The following is a 24,452-nucleotide window of genomic DNA, read 5'->3' on the forward strand; positions in this document are numbered from 1 at the left end:
CCTTATCATGCAAAGAAAAAGGGAAAAGGCGTAAGCGCATAGCATCGTCAGTTACCCCGTTCATCTTAATAGTACCACAAACATCTAAAAACATTTTTAAATGGTTGTTTGGATTTTCTATGGCATTGACCCTAAATGGATTTTCTCGAACCATCTGGATAAGCTAGGTTTCAGTTCAAAATTGTTGGCATTAATAGGCAAATTGCTTATTCCAGCATGATCAGGAAAATTTGGCTAATAGTAGTCTTTAATGGTTTTTTATTATTTTATTCTAATTTGGGTGGATGCAAGGGTGGATCAGGTGCAGGTGGGAATTGGCCTAAAGGATCCATAACTGTAGTCTTTTCCTTTCTCTCCTTTTGATTTCTTCTACAGGTTTTCTCAAATTTCAGGATAAAAAGGTACAAGAACTGCGTCTTTGTCTTTGCGTATATAGTCCTTTCGAGGACTTAGTGGACGATCCTGAAGCCAGGATGGGTGGCACCTCCGACCTCGAGATCAGGTTCAAGATCGAATCATCCAGTGCTGGGGTGAGGTAAAGAGCCATGGAGATTTTGGGCTCTTGCTTCGACCGCTTCTAGAGGAGAGCCTCCAAATTTGTCAGCACTCCGGGCTCAGCCATCCAACGTCTATTGGACCACACTGTTGAGGTACGACCTTGCCTCTAGTTTCTTTTTAAGTTTTTTAGGCCTTACCCCACACGCTAACTCTTTATCCTTTTCTGCCCACCCCTGTAGGCCCACGCTGCAGCTTGTCAGACGATACTCCTGGTGAAGGCCGAGCTGGAGGGGCGCGACTTTCTCACTGTGAAAAAGCGGGAGGCTTCTTCAGCTGCACTGGAGGCTACTGCGGCTCTGGAAGGGGAGCTCAAAGAAGCCCGAGCTGAGGCCCAGCTGCTGAGGTCCACCTCCGAGGCCGAGCTTAGGAGCGTCAAAGCTAAGGCCGTCCGTAACCTGGACAACCTCCGAGGTGCGCATGCCGTAGCAAAGTGCCTTGAGAAGGAGAAGTTTTCCTTGACGAAGGAGAACGACGAGCTCGGGCGCCTCTGGGAAGACTTGGAAGGCAAACTTCAGGGCTGTCACCCCAAGATGGCAGAACTGCGGGCTAAACTTGCATTGGCAGAGTCCAAATTCACCAACGGGGTTCTCTTGGAGGAGACCTTTTGCTGGCACCCCAACTTTGACGGGTTCGCGAAGGATTTCAACGACATGGGCTTCAAGTTCCTACTGAAGGGGGTCAAGGAGGCGGCTCCCGAGCTTGACCTCGAGCCTATCAAGCTTCGGTATGCTGAGAAGTGGGCTTTGGGTCCAAATGGGACCCCTGGCCCCAGCACCGCGTCGATCAATGCTTGAAGGAGCTTGATTCCGACGCCAAGGTCGATGAGGAAGAGGACGAGGACCCTTCTTCCCAAGATGCTAACGGGGCTCTTCCTTCTACTGCCGGTGTAAACTCCTCCCAAGAAGTTGGGGTGATAGACTCCTAGGAGGTTGACATCCCTGGGTCCCAGGGAGAGCTCGGCTCGCACCTCGAAAGCAGTTGACTACTCTTCATATCTTTTACAGCTCTTCTTGTGTTTGCTTTTACTTTATCTTTCATTTTTGTACTTGGTCGCGAGGCCTATACACCTCGGCCAACACTTCACTTCGGTAACACAATACTCTATTTTCAATCGATTTTTTATTGTGCCATTCATTTTGTGCTTACGAGTCTTCTGAGGTTCAGATAAATTCTTAATAACAAAGATTCAAAGTCTCAATGAATCATTTTAGTTCGTCTCTTACCTCGAACTCTCAAGTTCTTTTTAGAGGCTTTGAATATTTCTAAGTCTTAATTCTCACCTCTGGCCCCCATTTAATTTCACATCGAACTTGGACATTTAGGAGCCATGAAATTAAATAACACGGAGTCCTTTACTGGGATTAGCCCTTGAAAATTTTCACAAGTCCAGCTCATTCTCTGGACCATTTTAACATTGCAAGGGTAATATCTCTTCAAATGTTCTATATTTCATGGATGCGATAGTAATTTTCCTTCGAGATCGGCAAGCATGTATGTTCCCGGTTGGACAATGCCTTTGACTTCGAATGGCACCTCCCAGCTCGGCTCCAACACCTCGACTTGCTTCTGCACCTTGCGAAGGACTAGATGTCCGATTTGGAAACTCCGAGGTCGGACTCTTGAGTTATAGTGCCTTGCCATTCGATTTTGGTACTCGGCCAAGCGTACCTGGGCTACTTCCCTTTTCTCATCGATGAGGTCAAGGTTCAAGAGTAGCTCCTCTTCATTCCTAACTTGTTCGTAGTACTCAACCCTTTCGGTTGGTATCCCGTTTCGACGGGCACTACGGCCTCGGAGCCAAAAGCCATAGCGAATGGGGTTTCGCCAGTTGACTCCCGGGGAGTAGTTCGGTAGGACCAGAGTACTTCAGGTAGCTCCTCCACCCACCGTCTTTTTCTTGCGTCTAACCGTAGCTTAAGGCCCCACTTGATGATTTTGTTGATCGCCTCTACTTGTCCGTTGGCCTTGGGATGAGCTGGGGATGAGCAAAGGTGACTAATTCCAAGTTTGCTACAAAAATCTTTGAACTTGACGTTGTCAAATTGTTTGCCATTGTCTGTCACAATAGTGTTAGGTATGCCAAAGCGGTAAACAATACTTGTCCAGATGAAGGCCGTGATTCTTGCTTTCGTGATTGTCGAGAGAGCCTCGGCCTCGGCCCTTTTTGTAAAGTAATCTACAACAACGATGGTGTACTTCGCCTGGCCCTTGCCTAATGGGAAAGGGCCAATTAGGTCCATTCCCTATTGTGCAAAGGGGCATGAGGCTGAGATCGGAGTCAGCAGCTCCGGAGGCTGATGGATGGCATTTGCGAAGCGTTGACAGTTGTCACATGCCTTCACAAACTCCTTTGCGTCCAGGTCAACCGTGGGCCAATAGTAACCTTGGCGAATGACTTTGGACGATAAGGACCTGACCCCTGAGTGATTGCCACAAACTCCTTCGTGTATTTCTCTGAGGATATAGTTTCCATCTTCTTTGGAGATGCACTTAAGGAGGGGTAAAGAAAACTCGCGTCGATACACTACTCCATCTCATAGCAGGTACCGAGCTGCTTTCCTCGTTATTTTTTTGGCTTCCCTCTGGTCTACTGGGACATTACCTTCTAGGGAGCTCTTGATTGGATCCATCCATGACGGAGGCTGGGAGTCGACCTCCATCACATCTAGTTCTAAGATAGACGGATTGTCCAAAATTTCTACCGGGACTAACCTTGCCAGATCGGTCTCGTATGCTGACGTTAACTTGGCCAAGGCATTTGCATTGGAGTTTTGTGACCTCAGAATCTGAATAATTTCATAGGCTTGGAAATATGCGAGGTGTGACCTGACCTTTTCCAGATATTTCTCCATCCGAGAGTCTTTTGCTTGATATTCTTCCTTGATCTGATTCACTATCAGCTGTGAATCACTGAAAATTAGACGGTGGGTGGCCCCCAGCCCTCTTGCCATGCGTAGTCCGGCCAACAGGGCTTCGTACTCGGTCTCATTGTTTGAAGTACCAAAGTTGAAGCACAAGGCGTACTCAAAACACATGCCATCCGGGGCAAGGAGAAGCACACTTGCTCCGCATCTTTTCTCATTCGAAGATCCATCCACGTACACTGTCCACGGGTGGTCGGGCGTAGAGGTTTGAGCTGGTGGAGGAGTGAGCTGGGCTATAAGTCTGTAACGACTTGTCCTTTCACAGTCGTTCGGGACTCGAACTGGATGTTGTACTCGCTTAGCTCCACCGCCCATTTCATCAATCGTCCAAACGTTTCTAGCTTGTGGAAAACCTGCTTCAAAGGCAAGTTGGTGAGCACGATCACGGTATGGGCTTGGAAGTACGGTCTTAGTCTTCATGCCGAGGTGACCAAGGCGAGGGCAAGCTTCTCCATCTGGGGATACCTTGTCTCAGCCTCGATCATGACTTTGCTTGTGTAATAGATAGGACTTTGCCGTACTCCATCTTGTTCGATAAGGGCCGAGCTGACTGCATTGTGCAATACGGCCAAATATAAATGGAGTTTGTCTCCTGGCATGGGCTTTGTGAGCAATGGCACTGAGCAGAGGTAGCTTTTGAGTTCTTCAAAGGCTCTCTCACACTCAGCTGTCCACTCGAACGGTCATTTTCTTCTTAAAACTTTGGAGAAGGGAATGCTCTTATCCGTAGATCTAGAGACGAACCGGTTAAAGGCAGCAATCCTCCCATTAAGGCTTTGCAGCTGCTTAAGGGTTCTCGATACCTGCATCTCGAGAACGGCCTTTATCTTCTCTGGATTGGCCTCAATTCCACGGTTATTAACCATGAAGCCTAGGAACTTGCCAGACGAGACTCCAAAGCCACACTTGGGAGTATTCAACTTCATCTGGTACTTTCGTAGTACCCCAAAGGTTTCGGTCAGGTCGGCCAGGTGCGACCTGGACGGCTTGCTTTTGACAAGCATGTCATCCACATAGACTTCCATATTACGTCCGATCTGGCTGGCAAACATCTTGTTCACCATTCTTTGGTAAGTCGCACCTGCATTTTTTTAAACCGAATGGCATGACCTTGTAACAGTACAAACCTTGATCGGTTATGAAAGAAGTGTGGGCTTGATCTGGCTCATGCATCTTTATTTGGTTGTACCCTGAGTAGGCATCCATAAACATGAGCAGCTCGTGCCTGGCCGTAGCGTCTACAAGCTGGTCGATCCTCGGTAGTGGAAAACAATCTTTTGGACATGTCTTGTTCAGATTGGTGAAATTTACACACATTTTCCACTTTCTATTAGATTTTTTAACTAAGAATATGTTAGAGAGCCACTCGGGATACATAATTTCTTTTATGTATTCTGCTTTTAAAAGCTTGTTCACTTCTTCAACAATTACATCACTTCTCTCCCTATTTACAGGTCTTCTTTTCTACTTGACAGGTCGGAATGACGGGTCAATGTTGAGGCGGTGAACCATTATTTTTGGATCAATGCCCGACATGTCTTCATGAGACCACGCGAACACGTCCGAGTTCACCCTAAGGAAGGAGATGAGCTCCTCCCTGTCCGCGGCCCCCAGCTTGATGCCTATGCTCACCTGTTTCTCTAGGCTGAGTAAGGGGACAAGCTCCAACTCTTCAGTAGGTGCAGCTACCTCGCGTTGGTTGGTCCTTGGTTGCTCGTCCTCGGCAGCTTGAGCTACTGGACTTATATGTTTTTCCACTTCTTCCTGGGCGCAGACCGCTGATCCCCTTAAAGCTGAGGTATAGCATTCACGGGACGCTTTCTGTTCACCTCGAACTATGCCAACCCCATTGATTGTGCAGTATTTCATGACTTGGTGCAAAGTCGATGGGATGGCACGTAGTGAATGAATCACAGGCCGTTCGAATATGGCGTTGTAGGCAGACCTACCATCTATCACCACGAACTCGGTCATCTGAGTGATTTGAGTAACGCCTTGGTCGATGGTGATGGGAAGATCTGTGCAACCTTCTAGGGTGACAGACTCACCTGCAAATCCCACTAAAGGGGTTGGGCTCTTCTTCAGCTGTGCCCTAGTCTATCCTAGTGCCAGGTACGTGGTGAGAGACAAGATGTTGGCAGAGGCGCCCTCATCCACCAGATGCCTTCTAACCTGGACATGGTCTATCATCTGTGAGATCACCAAGCCATCATTATAGGGCAAGTGTACTCCTTCCAGGTCAGAGTCAGAGAAGAAGATTGGGCAGGTTGGCTTCTTCTTTTGAATGGTGCAAACTTCTCGACGAGCCTCCCTAGCTAACTCATTCCTTTTGTTTCCAGACTAGCCCCCACTAGGGTCGCCAAAAATGGTATTGATGATCGTAGGTCAATCATCCCTCCGAGGTGGCGTCCTTGAACGCTTCCTCTCCTTTTTCTTCCCTGCCGAGCCTGAACCCGGCTTGCCAACATACCTTTTGAAGTAGCCATATTGAATCAAGTCTTCAATCTGGCGCTTCAACTCCTAGCAACTCGAGGTGTCATGACCATGATAACGATGGAAACGGCAGTATCTGTCTTTGTTGCACTTCTCTAGGTCTCCTCTAAGCTTATGAAGCCGCTTGAGGAGTTTCTCTAAATCGTTCTCCTCAATGTTGGTAAGAATCTCGGAGATCGGAATGGTGGTTGGAGTGTACCTCTCATAAGGTCCCCTCCGGTTGGAGTCCGAGTCAGATCTCCTGTAGTCAGATCGACCTTGGGAAGATAATCCCTTGTCCTTAGACTTAGAATCAGGCTTTCCTTTCTCTTGGACACCTGGCTTTTTCTGGTCGGACCTTTTGTCTGTCCGGCCTAGCTTAGTTCTAAGCAGCTCCTGCTCGTCTATAACCTTTTTGGCCTTCTGCGAGACCTCAGCGAAGGTTGATGGCGCTTCCTCGCCCAGTTTGACCGTCAAAGTTTCATCAGCCAGGCCAGTGAGGAAGTAGCACATGGCTGAATCGTCGGAGCAATACGTGACTTTGAGCTGCTCCTCCTGGAAGCGGGTCACGTATTCCCTTAAAGTCTCGCCTTCTTTCTATTGGATGGTGGCGAGATGAGTAGCTATTTTCCTATCGTAATGCCGATAAGAGAATTGACTAATGAATTCTTTCCTCAGCTAACTGTAGGTCGAGATCGACCTTGCTAGCGGCCTTCGGTACAAGAGCCGAGCACTCCCTGTGAGGGCGATCTGAAAAGCTCGGCACTTGATGGCATCTGATGCCGCTTGAAAGTCCATAAGGCATTCAAAAACCTCAACATAGTCCTTTAGGTCCTTAGACCCATCATAAGGCTTCATGGCAGGTGTTTTGAACTTTGGAGGAATAGGGGCCTCTAAGATGTCCGAGGTGAATGGAGACTCGCCCATCTCTCCATCGTCAAATGGGCTCTCATTTTTCTCGCATTTAGCTTTCAATGCCTCAACCTGCTTGTCAAACCTGTGCTTCATCAGGTTGAACTCCTCCCTCGTAATCTGGCCTCCGGTGTCAAAGGCGTGTACTTCGACTGAGCTTTGAGGTCGGAGTTTGAATATCCTCGGTGATAAGCACCAAGGTTGCTCGGGTTTACAAAGCTAGAGATCCTTCTAGGATCCTTGCAAACATTCACAAAAACGACTAACTTACCGAATGATTCCAACCAAGAGTAAGGTTAGAAGATGAATCACTCTTAGATCGGACTTAGAATCTACGATGGTCACTCCTAGATCCTAAGATGACTCACTCCAGAATTAGCTTGATCGAGACTAATCCAATGAATCAGTTTAACATCAAACCTAAAGCAAGATTTGAAAGAAGCAACACCAAAAGTGTTAAGGAACAAAAGTTCTTGAATTTCAATATGTTTAATCTGTCAAAACAAGGTGATTACAAGCCTTTAAATAGGCCAAAGGGTCGTTCAACATGAGGAACACCAAAAGTCTTTCAAATCCTATTTAATGCAAATTGTAGAAAATAAGACATGCAAATTAAAACATGGTTGCACATCAAACTAGACAACTAAATGTGAATCAAAAAACGTAGACTTGCTTTCAATTGTCTTGGAAATCACATGTAGGAGGCGCTTTACGTTTGGATGAGATTTGACAAACTTTGACATCACAAACTCCCAAGAGGTGCAATCTGCAAAGGCACCTGTTCACCAATCTGCACACTTTTTTTGTCCTCCTTGCCATCTCTCAAAATAGACAACTTTTCCCGTGCCATATTTGCTCCATTCTCTTCTTGACTCATTAAATTAACATTGTAAAGAATTTTGGCCTCAGAAATCTTTGTCTCCTCGTGTGCATTAGCTAGCCTTTGAAGATGTATTATGAAAACCTCTTGAATCTTCTTTGCTTTGCTTGTTGTAATTGGTCCCTCGGGTACATTCAATGGATCCGTGGTTGGATTTGCATCATCCCCCCTTTCTTTAAAAGGATTTGTCCCCAAATCAAGGTCTTCATTTCCTACATCAAAACGAGTCAAATCAGCCACATTAAAAGTAGAACTTACATTATACTCACCTCGAAGATCCAGTTTGTACGCATTGTCATTGATCCGTTCAAGCACTTGAAAAGGACCATCTCCTCTTGGTTGAAGTTTTGACTTCCTCTGATCTGGAAACCGTTCCTTTCGTAGATGAACCCAAACCCAATCACCTGGGTTAAAAATAACTTTCTTTCTCCCTTGGTTCTTGCGACTTACTAGCTTTCGATTCTTGTTCTCAATCCGTTCCTTGATCTCTTTGTGTAATGTTTTGATGTATTCGGCTTTAGACAAAGCTGCATCACTTGTAAACATATTAGGTGGCAAAGGTGTTAAATCTAAAGGAGTTAGAGGATTAAAGCCATAAACAACCTCAAATGGTGAACAATGGGTGATGCTATGTACAGCTGTATTATATGCAAACTCCACAAAAGGTAAAGTCTCTTCCCAAGACTTAAGATTTTTAGAAATGAGTGACCTAAGCAAGGCCCCTAATGCATCGGCCACTACATTGTCCTTACCTTTTTTGTAATGAATGACATAAGGAAATGTCTCGATGAACTCCACCCATTTAGCATGCCTCCGATTTAACTTTGTTTGGCTTTTGAGGTGCTTCAAACTTTCATGATCGGTATGGATAACAAACTCTTTTGGTGATAAGTAATGTTGCCAAACTTGTAAAGCCCTCACAAGTGCATGGAGTTCCTTGTCATAAGTTGGGTAGTTAAGCTGTGCTCCATTTAGCTTCTCACTAAAGAACATGATCGGCCTTTTTTCTTGCATCAAAACAGCTCCTATACCTATCCCATTTGCATCACATTCAATCTCAAAAGATTTGTCAAAGTTAGGCAAAACAAGACAAGGTGCATTGCTCAATTTATCTTTCAATTCATTGAATGCATTTTCTTGCTTTTCTTTCCACTCAAATTTAGCATGCTTCTTAACAAGTTCATTTAATGGTGAGGCTATGCTACTGAAATCTTTAATAAACCTCCTATAAAAACTAGCCAACCCATGAAAAGACCTTACCTCGGTTGCATTGGTGGGTGTTGGCCACTCTCGAATAGCCTTTACCTTTTCCTCATCAACTTTCACCCCATCCTTTCCAGCAATGAACCCTAAGAAGTTGACTTGGTCTTGACAAAAACTACACTTTTTGAAGTTGGCATAAAGCTTTTCTTCTCTATGTTTTAGTAAAATTGTCCTGACATGCAAAATATAATCATTCAAGCTTTTTGAGTAAATAAGAATATCATCAAAGTATACAACAACAAATTTTCCAATGTATTCTCTCAAAACATGATTCATTAGCCTCATAAAAGTACTTGGTGTATTAGTAAGGCCAAATGGCATAACAAGCCATTCATACAACCCAAAATTTGTTTTGAAAGCTGTTTTCCACTCATCTCCCACATACATTCGAATTTGATGGTAACCACTTTTAAGATCTATTTTTGAAAACAGATTAGCACCATTTAATTCATCTAACATGTCATCCAATCTAGGAATAGGATGTCGATACTTTACCGTGATTTTGTTGATGGCTCGACAATCAACACACATCCTCCATGTGCCATCTTTCTTGGGTACCAAAATTACCGGAACCGAGCAAGGACTCATACTTTCTCTAACATAACCTTTCTCCATGAGTTCTTCCACTTGCCTTTGAATCTCCTTGGTTTCGGTGGGATTGGTCCAATAGGCAGCCATGTTTGGGAGAGTTGCACCGGGTATAAAGTCAATTTGATGTTCAATCCCTCTAAGAGGAGGTAAACCCGTAGGTGCATCTTCATGGGGAAACATGTCATTAAATTCCTGCAAAAGAGACTTAAATGCACTTGGCAAAACATCATGAGATTTTGGTTCAATTGCTAAACACATACCTTTGCACATAAGCATAAAATGTGGCTCTTGGGTTAACAACACATTTCTCAATTCACTCTTTCTTACAATCAAACTCACATTCTTTCTTTTCAACTCATCTTTTTTTTCTTCTTGGTTTTTACTCTCATTTTGCCTTTCACTCTTCTTTTTTTTTTCACTAGTCTCACTTTTGCTCTATTCTCTCCTCTCTTTTTCTTCAAATTCTTTTCTTTTCTTCTCTAATTTCAAGTGGTCACAATGTACTTCAAATGGAGACAACGGAAGTAAAGTAAATTTCTTTCCGTTCAAAGTAAAACTATACTTGTTCAACAGCCCATCATATGTGACCTCTCTATCATATTGCCATGGTCGGCCCAATAGTATATCCCCCGCATGCATAGGGACAACATCACAAAGGACTTCATCTTTGTATCTTCCCAATGTAAAAGGAATAAGAGCTTGGGGGTTTACCTTTAGTTCTCCTTTGTTTGTCAACCATTGAAGTTTGTATGGTTTTGGATGTGGACGTGTAGCAAGTTGAAGTCTCTTAACAAGAAAACTACTTACCACATTTGTGCAACTTCCACTATCAATCACCAAGCTACACGGATTTTCTTCAATTAAGCATCTTGTGTGAAACAAGTTTTCCCTTTGATCTTCAACTTTCTCTTCCTTGATTTGTACACTAAGTACCCTTCTTGTTATCAAGGATATGAAGTTACCTTCTTCAATATACTCTTCATCACGTTCTTCAAATTCTTCATCATGTTCCTCACAATCATCATCCGAGTCAACTACGCCATTTCTTATCATCATAACTCTTTTATTGACACAATCTTTACTCATGTGTCCAAACCCTTTGCACTTCCAACATTGAATAGAACTAGTCTTTTCCCTTACCTCCTTTGGAGCTTCATTCTTTTTAGTATTGGAACTTTCTCCCTCCATTCTTTTGGCAGCTAGATTCTAAGTCCGATCTAAGAGTGATTCATCTTCTAACCTTACTCTTGGTTGGAATCATTCGGTAAGTTAGTCGTTTTTGTGAATGTTTGCAAGGATCCTAGAAGGACCTCTAGCTTTGTAAACACGAGCAACCTTGGCCCTTATCAGACCTCCCGTGGACGATCTACGTTGACGGATCTTCCAATGAGAGAGGGTGCGGAGCAGGAATCCTCTTGCTCACACCAGGTGGCGGACGTTTCGAGTATGCTCTGAGGTTCAATTTTCGAACTTCAAATAATGAGGCTGAGTATGCTTTCTGGCAGGCCTACGCGTTGCCAGAGGACTGGGGGCCATCCACATCAAGGTCTTTTGTGACTCCCAACTGGTCGTAAATCAGATTAAGGAGGAGTATCAAACAAATGACTCCCGGATGGAAAAATATCTAAGCAAAGTCAGATCACACCTCACCCAGTTTGAGACTTACGAGGTGAATCAAGTTCCAAGATCAGAAAATTCCAACGCAGATGCCTTAGCCAAATTGGCATCAGCATATGAGACCGACCTAGCCAGTTCGGTCCCGGTCGAGATCTTGGACAACGCTTCAATCTTGGAGCCAGATTTGATGGAGGTTGACACTCCGGAACACTCGTGGATGGATCCAATCGTGGAGTTCATCAAAGAAAATCTACCGCAAGATTCAAAGGAGCATAAGAAGATGGCGCGAAAAGCAACTCGGTTTATACTCCGATATGGAGCATTGTATCGACGAGGATTTTCCCTGCCTCTCCTTAAGTGTGTAACTCCTGAAGATGGGAATTACATCCTCAGAGAAGCACGAAGGAGTATGCGGCAACCATTCAGGAGCCAGGTCGCTATCGGCCAAGGTGGTCCGACAAGGGTATTACTAGCCCACTATCGAGCGGGATGCAAAGCAGTTTGTGAAAACCTGCGACAACTGCCAGCGCTTTGCAAATATTATCCATCAGCCTCCCGAGCTGCTAACCCCCATCTCGACCCCATGGCCATTCGCACAATGGGGAGTAGATATCATAGGTTCTTTTCCTCTGGACAAAGGGCAAACCAAGTTCGTCGTTGTCGCTGTGGACTACTTCACCAAGTGGGCCGAGGCCGAGGCGCTCACCCACATCACGGAGTCTAGAGTCACATCTTTCATATGGACAAACATTGTATGTCGTTTCGGTATACCAAACGCTATTGTGATGGACAATGGAAAGCAGTTCGACAATGCAAAGTTCAAGGACTTTTGCAGGAAGCTGTGCATAAGCCATCTCAGTTCGTCCCCTGTGCATCCGAAAGCAACTAGGCAAGTTGAAGCGATAAATAAAATTATAAAACGAGGGCTCAGGCTGAGATTGGACTCCAGAAAGGGGAGATGGCCGAGGAGCTACCCGAAGTATTATGGTTATATCGGACCACACCAAGAGAGTCAACTGGCGAAACCCCATTCTCACTGGCCTTTGGCTCTGAAGCTGTCGTTTCAGTTGAGATTGGCATGCCGACCGATAGGGTAGAGCAGTACGAACTGCTCAGAAACGAGGTCAAACTGCTCCTTAACCTCGACCTACTAGAAGAAAAAAGGGAAATGGCTCAGCTACAATTAGCAGAGTATCAAAACAGAATGGCCAGACATTACAATGCCCGAGTTTGACCTCGAAGCTTTCAAGTTGGACATCTGGTCCTCAGGAGGATTCAGAGTCATGTGGGCACCCTTGATCCAAGTTGGGAGGGACCATTCAAGGTCAAAGGCATAGTCTGACCTGAAACGTACATGCTGGCCGACCTGGAAGGAAATGTACTTACGCATCCATGGAACGCAGAGCACTTAAAGCGCTATTACCCTTGAAATGTCAAAATGGTCCTAAAATGGACTTGTAAAAATTTTCAAAGGGAGGAACTTTTAATAAACAGAGTTATTTAATTTCATGACTCTGAGTTCGGTCAGAAATTAAATGGTGGCCACGGACTCCCATAAGACTTAAAACTGGCAAGGTAAATGTAAAAATTGATTAAATTCAAACCTCAAAACCCACGGGTTCGAGGTGCGATGTCAAAATCAATTATTAACCAAAATTCAATCATTTGAATGCTTAAGTTAAAGGTGTGATGTGGAAGGTTCAAGAAATTCAATCCTCCAAACCCACGGGTTCGAGGTGCGATGTCAATATTAATTATGGACTCAAAATTCAACCCTTTGAACGTTTAAGTTAAAGGTGCGATGTAGAAAGTTCAAGCTGTTTAATATTCTTTTGGACTTCCGAGTTCGAGAAGCAATATTAAAGACCAATAAAAGAAACTCTCAAATTCGAACCTTTTAAGTAAGCATAAGTAAAAGGTGCGATGTGAAAAGAGTTCATCCCACACTCAAGTTTAAACCTACGAGTTAGAGGTGCGAGATGAAATTATTCATATATGAGTTCAAATTTACAAAAGCAAGTTCAAAAGCTTAAGGAAAAAGCAATAAAGAACAGACAGAGCTCGATGTGCAGAAGTGAAGAAACGAAGATTTCATTGATTAAATGACAGAGCTAAGGCTTATATACCTTGTAGCTCTACCCAAATACTTACACAAAAAAAAAACAACAACAACACAAAACAAGTAAAATAGGCTGGAAACCTCAGCTACTTCTGAGGTGGGAGGACAGCTCGCCTTGGGAGTCCAAAAGGTTGACCTCCTGTGGACCCGCCCTGCTGCGAAGGGACCTCCTCCTGGGTGGTGCCGACCTCGACCTGCTCTTGACTAGGAGCATCTTCTTCCTCGAGATCAGAGTAGTCAGAGTCCAGCTCTCTAACGTACTTTTCCACCAAAGACTGGGGGCCAGGGGTGCTGTTAGGCCCAGACGCCCATTTTTCAGCATACTTCTTCTTTAGCTGGCTGAGGTCGATCTGAAGATAAGGCATGTCGGCAGTGATGCCCTTCATCAAGAACTTGAAGCCTTCACCACTGAAGTTCTTGGCAAACCCATTAAAGTATGGGTGTTGCCTGAACGCTTCTTCCAGAAGAGCTCCGTCGGTGAGGCGTACTTTCTCCACCTTGAGCTCGCCAGTAGACGCCCTATCACAGCCTCCTTCGCCTCGAGGGCCTGGAACATGTCGTCCTTCTCCTTTAAGAGTTGGAACTTCTCCTTCTCCAGTCCTTTAGTGATGGCATGGGCAGCTCGGAAGTGGGCCTTATGCCTCTCGTCCTCCCTCTTCAGCAGCTCGGCCTTGGCTTCCACCTCGGCCCTCAGGATATCCACCTCGGAGCGAGCCTTCAGTAGCTCGCCCTTCATTGTGGTGGCAGCCTCTAAGGCAGCAGAGGAGTTCTCGTTCTCCTTTGCTGCTAAAGCCTCCCTTCCATCCAATTCGGCCTTTATCATAACTGCCGAATGAATGGAAGCAATGAATGCCTGCGAACACAAAAAGTACACAAAGGTCAGACCAAGCCACAAGTTGGTAGAACAAAATTAGTGTAGGAGCAGGTTTTACCTCGGCAGCATGGTCAATGGTCCTTTGCAGCACGAACTCAGGGTCACTTACAAACTTGGACGCCCTTCTAAGGCAGCGGTCCAAGCACGCAGCCGAGATGCGAGACACTTGGTCCTTCACTCCGGAGCTCGACGATTCCATTCTGTACCGCATCTTCACGTCTGACGTCCCCCCCATCCGAGCATCGGGGTCGTCCACCAAGTTGGCATGGCTTGTGGGCAGTGAACCACGAGGTCCAACCTCCGAGGAGGAGGTGGTTTTCTTCTTCTTCTTTCTCATCTTCAAAGGAGAGTCTTCCTCACTTCGCGCAGAGGCGACACGTCCAGCGCTTCGGACTCGTTCCTCGAACGCTTTTCTCTAGAGTGTTCCCCAGCAGAGTCCAACTCGATTACCGGAGTTAGAACTTCATAAGATGGCCCAGCCTTGTCCTGAACCGCAGGCTAAGCCACAGCAGGAGTCGTTGGCTCCGTGCTTTGAACAGTCTTAAGGGCGTGAGCACGACCCTTAGACTTGCGCTTCACACTGCCTGTGAATCCGCACACCATTGCTGCAATGCAAATAAAGAAAAATGTCAGAAATGGAAGTTGAAGTAAAAATTTGAAGTGAGGCCGAGCTCGACTTACCAAGCTCGACTTACCAAGCTCATAGTTTGGCCTTGAAGCTTCAACCGGACGCACCAATGGGTTGTAGTCTAACAACCCAGATTCCAGAAGCAGCTTGTCAGTCACCAAGATTCCGATCTTCCTGCCCTTGGAAAGTGATCCTTGTAATACTTAAGGGTGTCGAAGGAGGCTTGAGTGAGCTCGGGAATTGGTCTGATCGACACTGCACAAGATAGAGAAGAATTCAAGTTAGATATGAAAAGTTAGAACAGAAAGATCTAAAGTTGCAGAGAGGAATCATAGCGACCTCATACCTAAATTCTCAAACCTAACAGGCACGTCAAAGAAGGGACGACTTGTCTCGTTCTTTGCCAGCCACTCACTAGAGGCAAAGAACCATTTCCCCACCCATCCTTTGATGGAGGTCGGCCCTTTGACTATACCACTTGCGCCTTTCCTTGCGCACATATAATACCGACCCGGCTTCTTAGCTATCCTCTTGGCCTCGAAGCACCCAAGAAGCTGGTCAACATTCAGTAGCTCGACCTCGTCCTCGTCCTCGTCCCGAGCTCGCAACCAGAAAAAGATGGCCAAAGCAAAAATGACACCCCATCCGTTGGGGGCCACTTGAGCAGGTGCCAGTCCAGTTCGGTTTAAGACTTCGTGGGCAAAAGGATGAAGGGTAAGTCTGAGGCCGTACTCAAACATTTTTAAATAAAGAGTGACCCATCCCTCTGGAGGATTGTCAGCTCTTTCCCCTTCCTCCGGAATCCTAGGAAGGATATCATTAGGAATGCTGAACCCCCTACGGAGGAGTCCGAGGTAATGCTCAGGCAGCTTTGAAGGGTATTCCAAACCCAGGCCCGAGGTGGAAGTGTCTCTATCCTCCCCATCATCAGAAAACCTAAAATTTTCTATCTCTTCCAGCTCGGATTCTAACCTAAGAGCTAAGTCCTCTCCAGAGTCACTTGGTTTAGGGGGCAAACTGCTTATAGTTCAACCTGCGCTATCTAAACTATCACTACTGGAGGGAGAAGACATGAAGACCACCATATTCAAAATAAAGATTAAAATAGGGAGAGTGACTGACCTACGGAGGGTTCGAGCTGGTTTCAGATCAAACTCCAAAAATTCAGGGAACGTAAGGTTTGACCTGAAGTCTCGGAGTTATTTATAGCTAATCGAAAAAACCTTTACACCGTACACGTGCAATGAGCGAGCGGCTGGGATCATCTCAAGATTTGCAACGACGAAATACTTGAGTGCTCCGACAGCTTGGCAGATCGAAACGTCTTCCACAACAGTCACATTTTTTCTATGAATTCGGAGTCACCACGTGTCCAAAATTGAGTCGAGTAACTTCTCTGCCAGATCGAGATCAGACCTGACATAGAGGGGGCCAGTGTTTGGGGGTGAAAAATACCTTGGACACGTGGAAGACGCTCATTGGTATTCAAGGAATAAAATATCCCAGGTTCACCTCGAACCTGCCAAGGAGATCGGGTTCGCCCATCATGGGGTTAGTGTAAAAAGCCCCGGTTCGACCTGGATGGGTTCGATCTGCTCAAACCCGACAGGTTCGACATGAAAAAGGACAAAGGTAATCGCCAGTCGTGAGTACTGTTGGACCCGCCACCTATAAATAGAGGGCCTCATTTCACGCTCAGGTATCAAATCTCACCTCGAACTTAATATTGAGTCTGACCTATACTGACTTGAGCGTCGGAGAGTTTGCCCTCCTATGCAGGTTCACTCTTGAGTTTAGGTCGAGCCGGGACCGGGTTCGAGCTTGGTTCGTTAAACAGCGTTGTGCAATTCTTTGCATAAACAAACTGCATTATAGATGACTGGTAATTAATTATAATCTTTTTGTTTAAAAAGTTATAGGTTTTTTATTAATTGTTATTAGGAGAGAAAGAAATTATAATAAGTAAAAATATTACAATATAATATTTAATTTGGTAGAAATGAAAAATTATGAGAGCATTGAGATTAGAACAAAGAACCTCTAGATCTGCGAGATGGTAACCACTCATTACTATTTTTAATTGGTACATTGGAGATAGCATGCGAATTTTATTTTTTATTTTTTATTTTTATCATTATTATTATTATTAACATGACTCTATGAAGAGACAACATACCATGCTACGTAGGTGATCTTCTCAAGAGCCAACTACTACTGAAGAGGACTTGAGATCTCCGTGATGGACAAATTTCTAAAGAACTATATTTTTTAATAAGTTTCAAATTAACATTATTTTAAAAATAAATTTTTTGAAATTGGAATATTGAAATCAGAAATTAACGTCGAAGTTGTTTAAAAAAATATATATATTGAGCAATAGGACCGTGCCACGCCAAGTACATCTTACTGAACACGTGTCAATCACGGAACCGGAGTACTGTAGTCTTAGCCGCACCCAATACTTAACCTCTGTCTTAACAACGAAGACACGATAAGATCCAAACGTCAAACAGACCATACCGATTATTTTACAAATTCCGTGACCGTCTTTATTTTCCTCCCAAGAATAAAATTAAAATTAAAATTAAAAACGCTTCTTAAAACCCTGCCGATAGCGGAAGGAGCTCTCCACAAGTTCTCTAATGGCGGCGAGTCTGGGAAATCTGCCGGAAGAAGTGATGATCGAGATTCTGTCGAGGCTACCGCCGGAGTCTCTTGTCCGATTCAAGTGCGTACGCAAGTCCTGGTACGCCCTAATCAACAACCCTAATTTCGCCACAAAACATTTCGCCAATTTTCCCCAATCCTCCACCACTGTTCTTCTCAAGCGTCTCGTCACCGAGGAATCTGGCAACAAACAAAATATGTTCACATTCCTCAAATTTCCCCTCCACGATCATCAATCGGCATCCGTTCTGGACTTCGATTTGCCATTCGATGAGAATTTTCAGTATTTCGAATTCCGCGGCCATTCTCACGGCTTAGTTTGCCTATCCGACCTCCGCAGCGATATTATCCTCTGCAATCCGGCCACCAGGGAGTTCCGCAAGCTCCCGCCGTCGATCCTTCTCCTCACCGAACCCCCGGAGGAGCCCGACGGCTACGATTCGTCCACGAACGCCGTTGGATTCGGGTACGATCCGAGATCTAGGGATTTCAAAGTGGTCAGGGTTGTGAATTTCGTGGAAGGACCTGGATTCTTCCACCCTCCGAGAGTGGAAGTCTACGATTTGGGGAAAGATCGATGGAGAGAAATCAAAACCCCTGTTTGTGGCCACGTTTTCTGGGCGCCTTCGTTCGATATGTATCACGAAGGAATGTATTACTGGTGGGCGGACGCCGAGGGAGGGAGTGAAATCATCCAGTCGTTCGACATGAGCGAGGAGGTTTTCCGGCCGATTCCGGTGCCGGAGAGCTTCGAGGAACTGCGTGAGAAGTACAGAAGTATGGGCGTTTGGAAGGGATCGATTGTTCTGTTCCATTATCTGCCCGGCGCCGATGAGAAAACCTTCGACATTTGGGCGATGGAGAAGGACAATTCAGGTGGGGTTTCGTGGTCGAAGGCATTGACAATCGGCCCTGTTTCTGGAATTGAGAAACCATTGGTGTTTGTGAGCTCTGATGAGCTTCTAATGGAGGCCAAGGACGGGCAGGTGATATTGTACAATGTGAACACCGGGCAGGTGAAAGAGCTTCCAGTGAAAGGGCATCCGGGCAGATTCCATGCCACAGTTTTGTTGAAGAGTTTGGTGTCTGTGAAGGGAGGGAATAACTTCAGTTTTGAGTTTTAATGTGTGTTTTGTTGTGTTGTGAAACTTTTGTATTCAGTTCGTTTGGGTTTAGATCTGTTGAACCTTTCAGGTTAATGTTGTAAAGTAAAGCCAAGCTAATAATGCGATTAAAATCGTTGTTAGCTGTTTTATTTCCGTTACAGATCTTTTGTTATGTAATTTGCTGAAATTGTTGCCATCTCCAGTCTACTGGTACTCGCGGCCTGGTAGCTTGGAACTTGAAAGATCGAATGATCAAAAATTGGGAAAAAGAATTAACCTCTGTTCAAATGAGTAATCTAAATTTAAGATATTTTCATGTGTGAGTTGTTCTACAACTAACGAAAGAAGAGAACGAGGTGGGGGAGAGAGAAGAGTAAGAGGAGAAAGGGTGAGGTGAAGAACAGAGGAGAATAGAGAGAGAATGAAGTCTACCGTCTACCATACATGAACTTCAAAAAAGAAGATTTAGAAAGAATTGTTTTTTAAAATTTAATGCAACCATAGGAAGAAAACAACAACTGCACTTGGTTTTCCTCGAGCAGTTTCGCGGACCGAAATAATTATTGCCACGCGTTTGTTCTTTTATTAAATAAGTTAATTGTCAATCGGTTGATTTTTTTTCTTTTATAGGAGAAGCTCGTCGAGTTCCGTAACTTTACAATTAGATGATAAGTCCAAAAAGAAGCTGAAGTTTACAATTAGATGCTAGGCCATGGAAGGAAAAATTGGAGATTCTAAAAGTTGATAAATTTATTTTTCGAAATTGTGAAGTAGATTTTGAGGTACAATCATTCTTAGGATGCTGTTCTTAGTAACCGGTGACACTGTCTGATGAGCAAGTCAAGTTCAATCTCCTAGATGTAACGTATCTTCCCGATGAAGTTGAGGAGAGTGCATTGATGAGCAAGTCAAGTTCAATCTCCTAGATGTGACGTACCTTCCAGATGAAGTTGAGGAGAGTGCATAGAAATAAGGGCAACAGTAGAGGAGTTTCGGGAGCTGATTGTTGTAGGAGAATAGAAGTAGATTTGGAAGCCACTTAAAAAGATGCTGAAAAAGCACCTGACACTACTTCGGTAGCGATGGAAAGATTTAAGTCTTTGCAACCAACGACAACTGATCTAAAAATCTTGCGACCATTCATCATTAACCTCAATAATTAGAGAAGAAACCATCACCTTCACCTTCACCTCCCCATTTAAGGTACGCATATTTTGGTTTGAATGATACTTTACCAGTTATTGTTTCTTCTTATTTGACTAATGAGCATGAAACTTTGCTTTTGCAGATGTTATGCAAATACAAAAGGGCTATAGGATGGAGCATGACGGACATAAGTGATAAGCGCCAAGGTTGCTCGTGTTTACAAAGCTAGAGGTCCTTCTAGGATCCTTGCAAACATTCACAAAAACGACTAACTTACCGAATGATTTCAACCAAGAGTAAGGTTAGAAGATGAATCACTCTTAGATCGGACTTAGAATCTACGATGGTCACTCCTAGATCCTAAGACGACTCACTCCAGAATTAGCTTGATCGAGACTAATCCAATGAATCGGTTTAACATCAAACCTAAAGCAAGATTTGAAAGAAGCAACACCAAAAGTGTTAAGGAACAAAAGTTCTTGAATTTCAATATGTTTTAATCTTAAGTTATCCATAACAAGAGCATTACAAGCCTTTAAATAGGCCAAATGGTCGTTCAACATAAGAACACCAAAAGTTTTTCAAAATACTACTTAATGCAAATTGTAGAAAATAAGATATGCAAATTAAAACTTGATTGCACATCATTCTAGACACTTAAATGCGGATCAGAAAACGTAGTCATGCTTCAAATGGTCTTATCTATGTGCTGTAGGAGGCGCTTCACATTTGGATATGGTTTGACAACTTTTGACTTCACAAACTCCAAAGAGGTGCAATCTGCAAAGGCACCTGTTCACGAATCTGCACACTTTTTTTGTCCTCCGTGCCATCTCTCAAAATAGACAACTTTTCCCGTGCCATCTTTGCTCCATTCTCTTCTTGACTCATTGAAGTAACATTATGAATAAATTCGGGCTCAAAACTCTTTGTTGGTTCTTGTGCATTAACAAGCTTTTGAAGGTGCAGTGTGAAAGCCTCTTGAATCTTCCTTGCCTTTCTTGTAATAATTGCTCCTTTGATATATGTAATTGGTCACAAATGGATTCGTATCATCCCCCCTTTCTTTAAAAGGATTTGTCCTCAAATCAAGGTTTTCATTTCCTTCATCAAAACGAATCAAGTTAGTCCAATGATAAGCCTTAACAACTTGTTCCTTACCTTGTGAGTTGTATATTGGAGCTTGAAGATTTATGATTTTCTTCGTTGGACATGTCACTTCTTTCTTCTTGAAAATTTCTATGGCCCTTTCTTGTTTGCCTTCTTTGAGTTAACACCACTTTTTGACTTCCTTGAAGTGCAATCTTGAAGTCTTCATGTAATATCATCCTTCTTAGTCTTCTTATGTTTGGACTTGGACAAATTCTTCGTTCCTTCCAAAAGTGCTTCCAAACCCAATCACTTGGTTTGTTGAAATTGTGCTCGGATTTATTTTTCCTCCACTTGGTACTTTGCATTTGCATTCTCCAACATACAATTCTGCGTTCTCGGCCATGGAATTCTTTATGCGACTTCTTAGACAAATACTTTTCCACAATGCCTTTCACTTTAGGTTTCTTTTGTTCATGGTTACCTACACAATAAGGAAGCAAGTTAGTATCTTCAAAATCAAGATCTATTTTATACTTACCTTGTAATACAATCTTTAGATAATGAATAGATGATAGGATAACTCTCGTTGGCTCCATCATAGCTTCCATCGTTACTTGTGTTCGACCACACTTGATTTGAAGAGTTGGAACTTCCTGCAAAAATCTTAGAAAAGTAGAAACACTAGGATAAAGTATGTTAGCTTGATAGTAAGGGGTCCTTATGCAACAATGTCATAAGATCTGGCTTATATTGGCAAATGGATTGGATCTTGCTCTTGTCCTCTTCTTTCTCCTTTTTGAATTCCTTTCTCTTAACTCTTCTCTTTCTCTCTTTTCTTTCAACTCACTTTCATCAACATCAGAATGTTTGCTATCTTGTTTAATAAATTCATCAACATGTGCTTTAGATTCTTCCTCAAATTTTACATCATATTTCTCACAACCATCATTTGAATCAATGACACCATTTCTTATTACCATTACTTCTTTATTGACACATTCTTTGCTCATGTGTCCAAACCTTTTGCACTTCCAACATTTAAGAGAATTAGTCTTCTCCCTTACCTCCTTTGGAACTTCATTGTTTTTGGCACTGGAGCTCTCGGCCTTCACTCTTTTGACAGCACCAAACTTCCCTTTTGGTTGCATGAATTCATTCCATTTGGAATGCTCCTCTTCTTTCCTCAATTGATCTTCAATTTTGATAGCATGGTGATACATATCTTCCAAGTAAGGTGGTGGATTTCTATCAATATGATGAACAATTTCCAGATTCAAACCTCCAAGGAATCTAGACATGGTTTCTTCCTCTTCTTCTCGAATGTGTGCTTTTTCCATTAAAATCACCATCTCTTGATAATACTCATCAACACTTTTTGTTCCCTGCCTCAAAGCTTGCAGTTTAGTTTTCAAATCATTTTTATAATGTTTGGGAGTATACCTCATTCTCATGGCTTCTTTGAGTTTTTCCCAAGTTTCTATTTGATCCTCATCTTTCCTTCTTTTCTCGGATTTGAGATGTTGATACCATTCATTAGCATGATTAATGAATTTGGCAATGACAAGTCTCATCTTCTTATTTTCACTATATGTAGAGCAATGAAATACACGTTCTACCTTCCTTTCCCATCGCAAGTAAGCATCGGGGTCCGCCGTTCCACTAAATGGTGGAATTTTGAGTTTAGCTCCGCCATCTCTCTTTTCATTTACTCTTTCCCATCTCCTCGGTTGCATAATGTTGGCAAAGTTATTCCTTCCTCTACTCCCAACTTGTTCTTTTTGTACATCGAAGTCAAACATACCTTCATCTTCCTGTAAGACTCGTTCTTCTCTTTGTTGTTGCACCCTTCTTTCCTGTCTATCTTCCCTCATCATTTCCACCATACCTTGAATTGATTTAAGAATAGCCATAGTAGGATCTTGCGGTACTTCCTGTGACATTTTGTTAGAACAATAAAATAACAAAATAAGGACCTTTCCACCCCTCTCACTAGGATTTCACTCAAGGACACTCGTGTTTATCACTCGAGGGTAGGCTTTTGGTACTAGATCAAAGATGTAAGGGTTGGCTTAAATTTTGGTGCAATCTTGCTTAAAGCTTGATATAACTAATTCAATGATCAACTCTCACAAACTAAGGCTACAGCAACTCAATCTTAGGATAAACAACTTGATAATTTAAACAAAACACAACATAATGAAAAGAACTTTTTGTGTGCCTCGGATCTTCGAATGCTTTTTTTCTACGGTTTTCTTTCTTTTTGCTACTGTTTTTGTTTCTTTTTGCTGCTGTTTTTTCTTTCTTTTGCTTCTGTTTTTTTTTCTTTTGCTTCTAATTTTTTTTTTTTTTTTGCTAATGATCCGAGAGCAAAAATACAAGAATTTCAAGGCAAGTTGTAGTATGTCTTGTTACACTTTGTAAGAACTACTTTCGAAAAAAGAAAAAATGACAGAATATAAAATTAGACAAAGTAAAGATATTTCACCTCTAGAGCCGGCCAAAGGATGTCGACCAATGCTCTGATACCAAATGATAAGCGCCAAGGTTGCTCGTGTGTACAAAGCTAGAGGTCCTTCTAGGATCCTTGCAAACATTCAAAAAAACGACTAACTTACCGAATGATTCCAACCAAGAGTAAGGTTAGAAGATGAATCACTCTTAGATCGGACTTAGAATCTACGATGGTCACTCCTAGATCCTAAGACGACTCACTCCAGAATTAGCTTGATCGAGACTAATCCAATGAATCGGTTTAACATCAAACCTAAAGCAAGATTTGAAAGAAGCAACACCAAAAGTGTTAAGAAACAAAAGTTCTTGAATTTCAATATGTTTTAATCTTAAGTTATCCATAACAAGAGCATTACAAGCCTTTAAATAGGCCAAATGGTCGTTCAACATAAGAAAACCAAAAGTTTTTCAAAATACTACTTAATGCAAATTGTAGAAAATAAGACATGCAAATTAAAACTTGATTGCACATCATTCTAGACACTTAAATGCGGATCAGAAAACTTAGTCATGCTTCAAATGGTCTTATCTATGTGCTGTAGGAGGCGCTTCACATTTGGATATGGTTTGACAACTTTTGACTTCACAAACTCCAAAGAGGTGCAATCTGCAAAGGCACCTGTTCACGAATCTGCACACTTTTTTTGTCCTCCATGCCATCTCTCAAAATAGACAACTTTTCCCGTGCCATCTTTGCTCCATTCTCTTCTTGACTCATTGAAGTAATATTATGAATAAATTCGGGCTCAAAACTCTTTGTTGGTTCTTGTGCATTAACAAGCTTTTGAAGGTGCAGTGTGAAAGCCTCTTGAATCTTCCTTGCCTTTCTTGTAATAATTGCTCCTTTGATATATGTAATTTGATATGAACCAAAGTGTCTTAGTCTTCAAAGAGTTAAAGGAAGTTGTTGGAGAATCCTATGTCCAAGTTGACAACAAATTGGAGTTGCATTAAATGCACTCTAGTGTCATTTATGGCAACCTCAAGTGGCATTGAATGAAGTCAAGAACAAGTCCAACTTCATTTACTACAAACTCAAGTTGCATTAATGGAAGTCTAAGTTGAACTCAAGATGCATTAAATGAACAAGAC

At 43.1% G+C, this 24,452-nt stretch overlaps 2 protein-coding genes across 2 annotated transcripts; one reads left to right on the forward strand and one right to left on the reverse strand.

Annotated features, from left to right (window-relative positions):
- Window positions 1-3,092: 3,092 nt before the first annotated feature.
- On the reverse strand, window positions 3,093-3,902 carry LOC148209664 (uncharacterized). Its single transcript, XM_088126942.1, has one exon. It carries the CDS (start codon window positions 3,900-3,902, stop codon window positions 3,093-3,095), a length of 810 nt encoding a protein of 269 aa, XP_087983068.1.
- A 13,445-nt stretch (window positions 3,903-17,347) lies between these two features.
- Window positions 17,348-18,764, forward strand: LOC111025827 (F-box/kelch-repeat protein At3g23880). Its single transcript, XM_022303716.2, has one exon. The coding sequence runs from the start codon at window positions 17,481-17,483 to the stop codon at window positions 18,627-18,629; it is 1,149 nt and encodes a 382-aa protein (XP_022159408.1). The 5' UTR covers window positions 17,348-17,480; the 3' UTR covers window positions 18,630-18,764.
- The last annotated feature ends 5,688 nt before the right edge of the window (window positions 18,765-24,452 follow it).

Source organism: Momordica charantia (assembly GCF_013281855.1).
Source record: "Momordica charantia cultivar OHB3-1 chromosome 8 unlocalized genomic scaffold, Mcharantia_2.0 BLBB01000008.1, whole genome shotgun sequence".
NCBI lineage: Eukaryota > Viridiplantae > Streptophyta > Magnoliopsida > Cucurbitales > Cucurbitaceae > Momordica > Momordica charantia.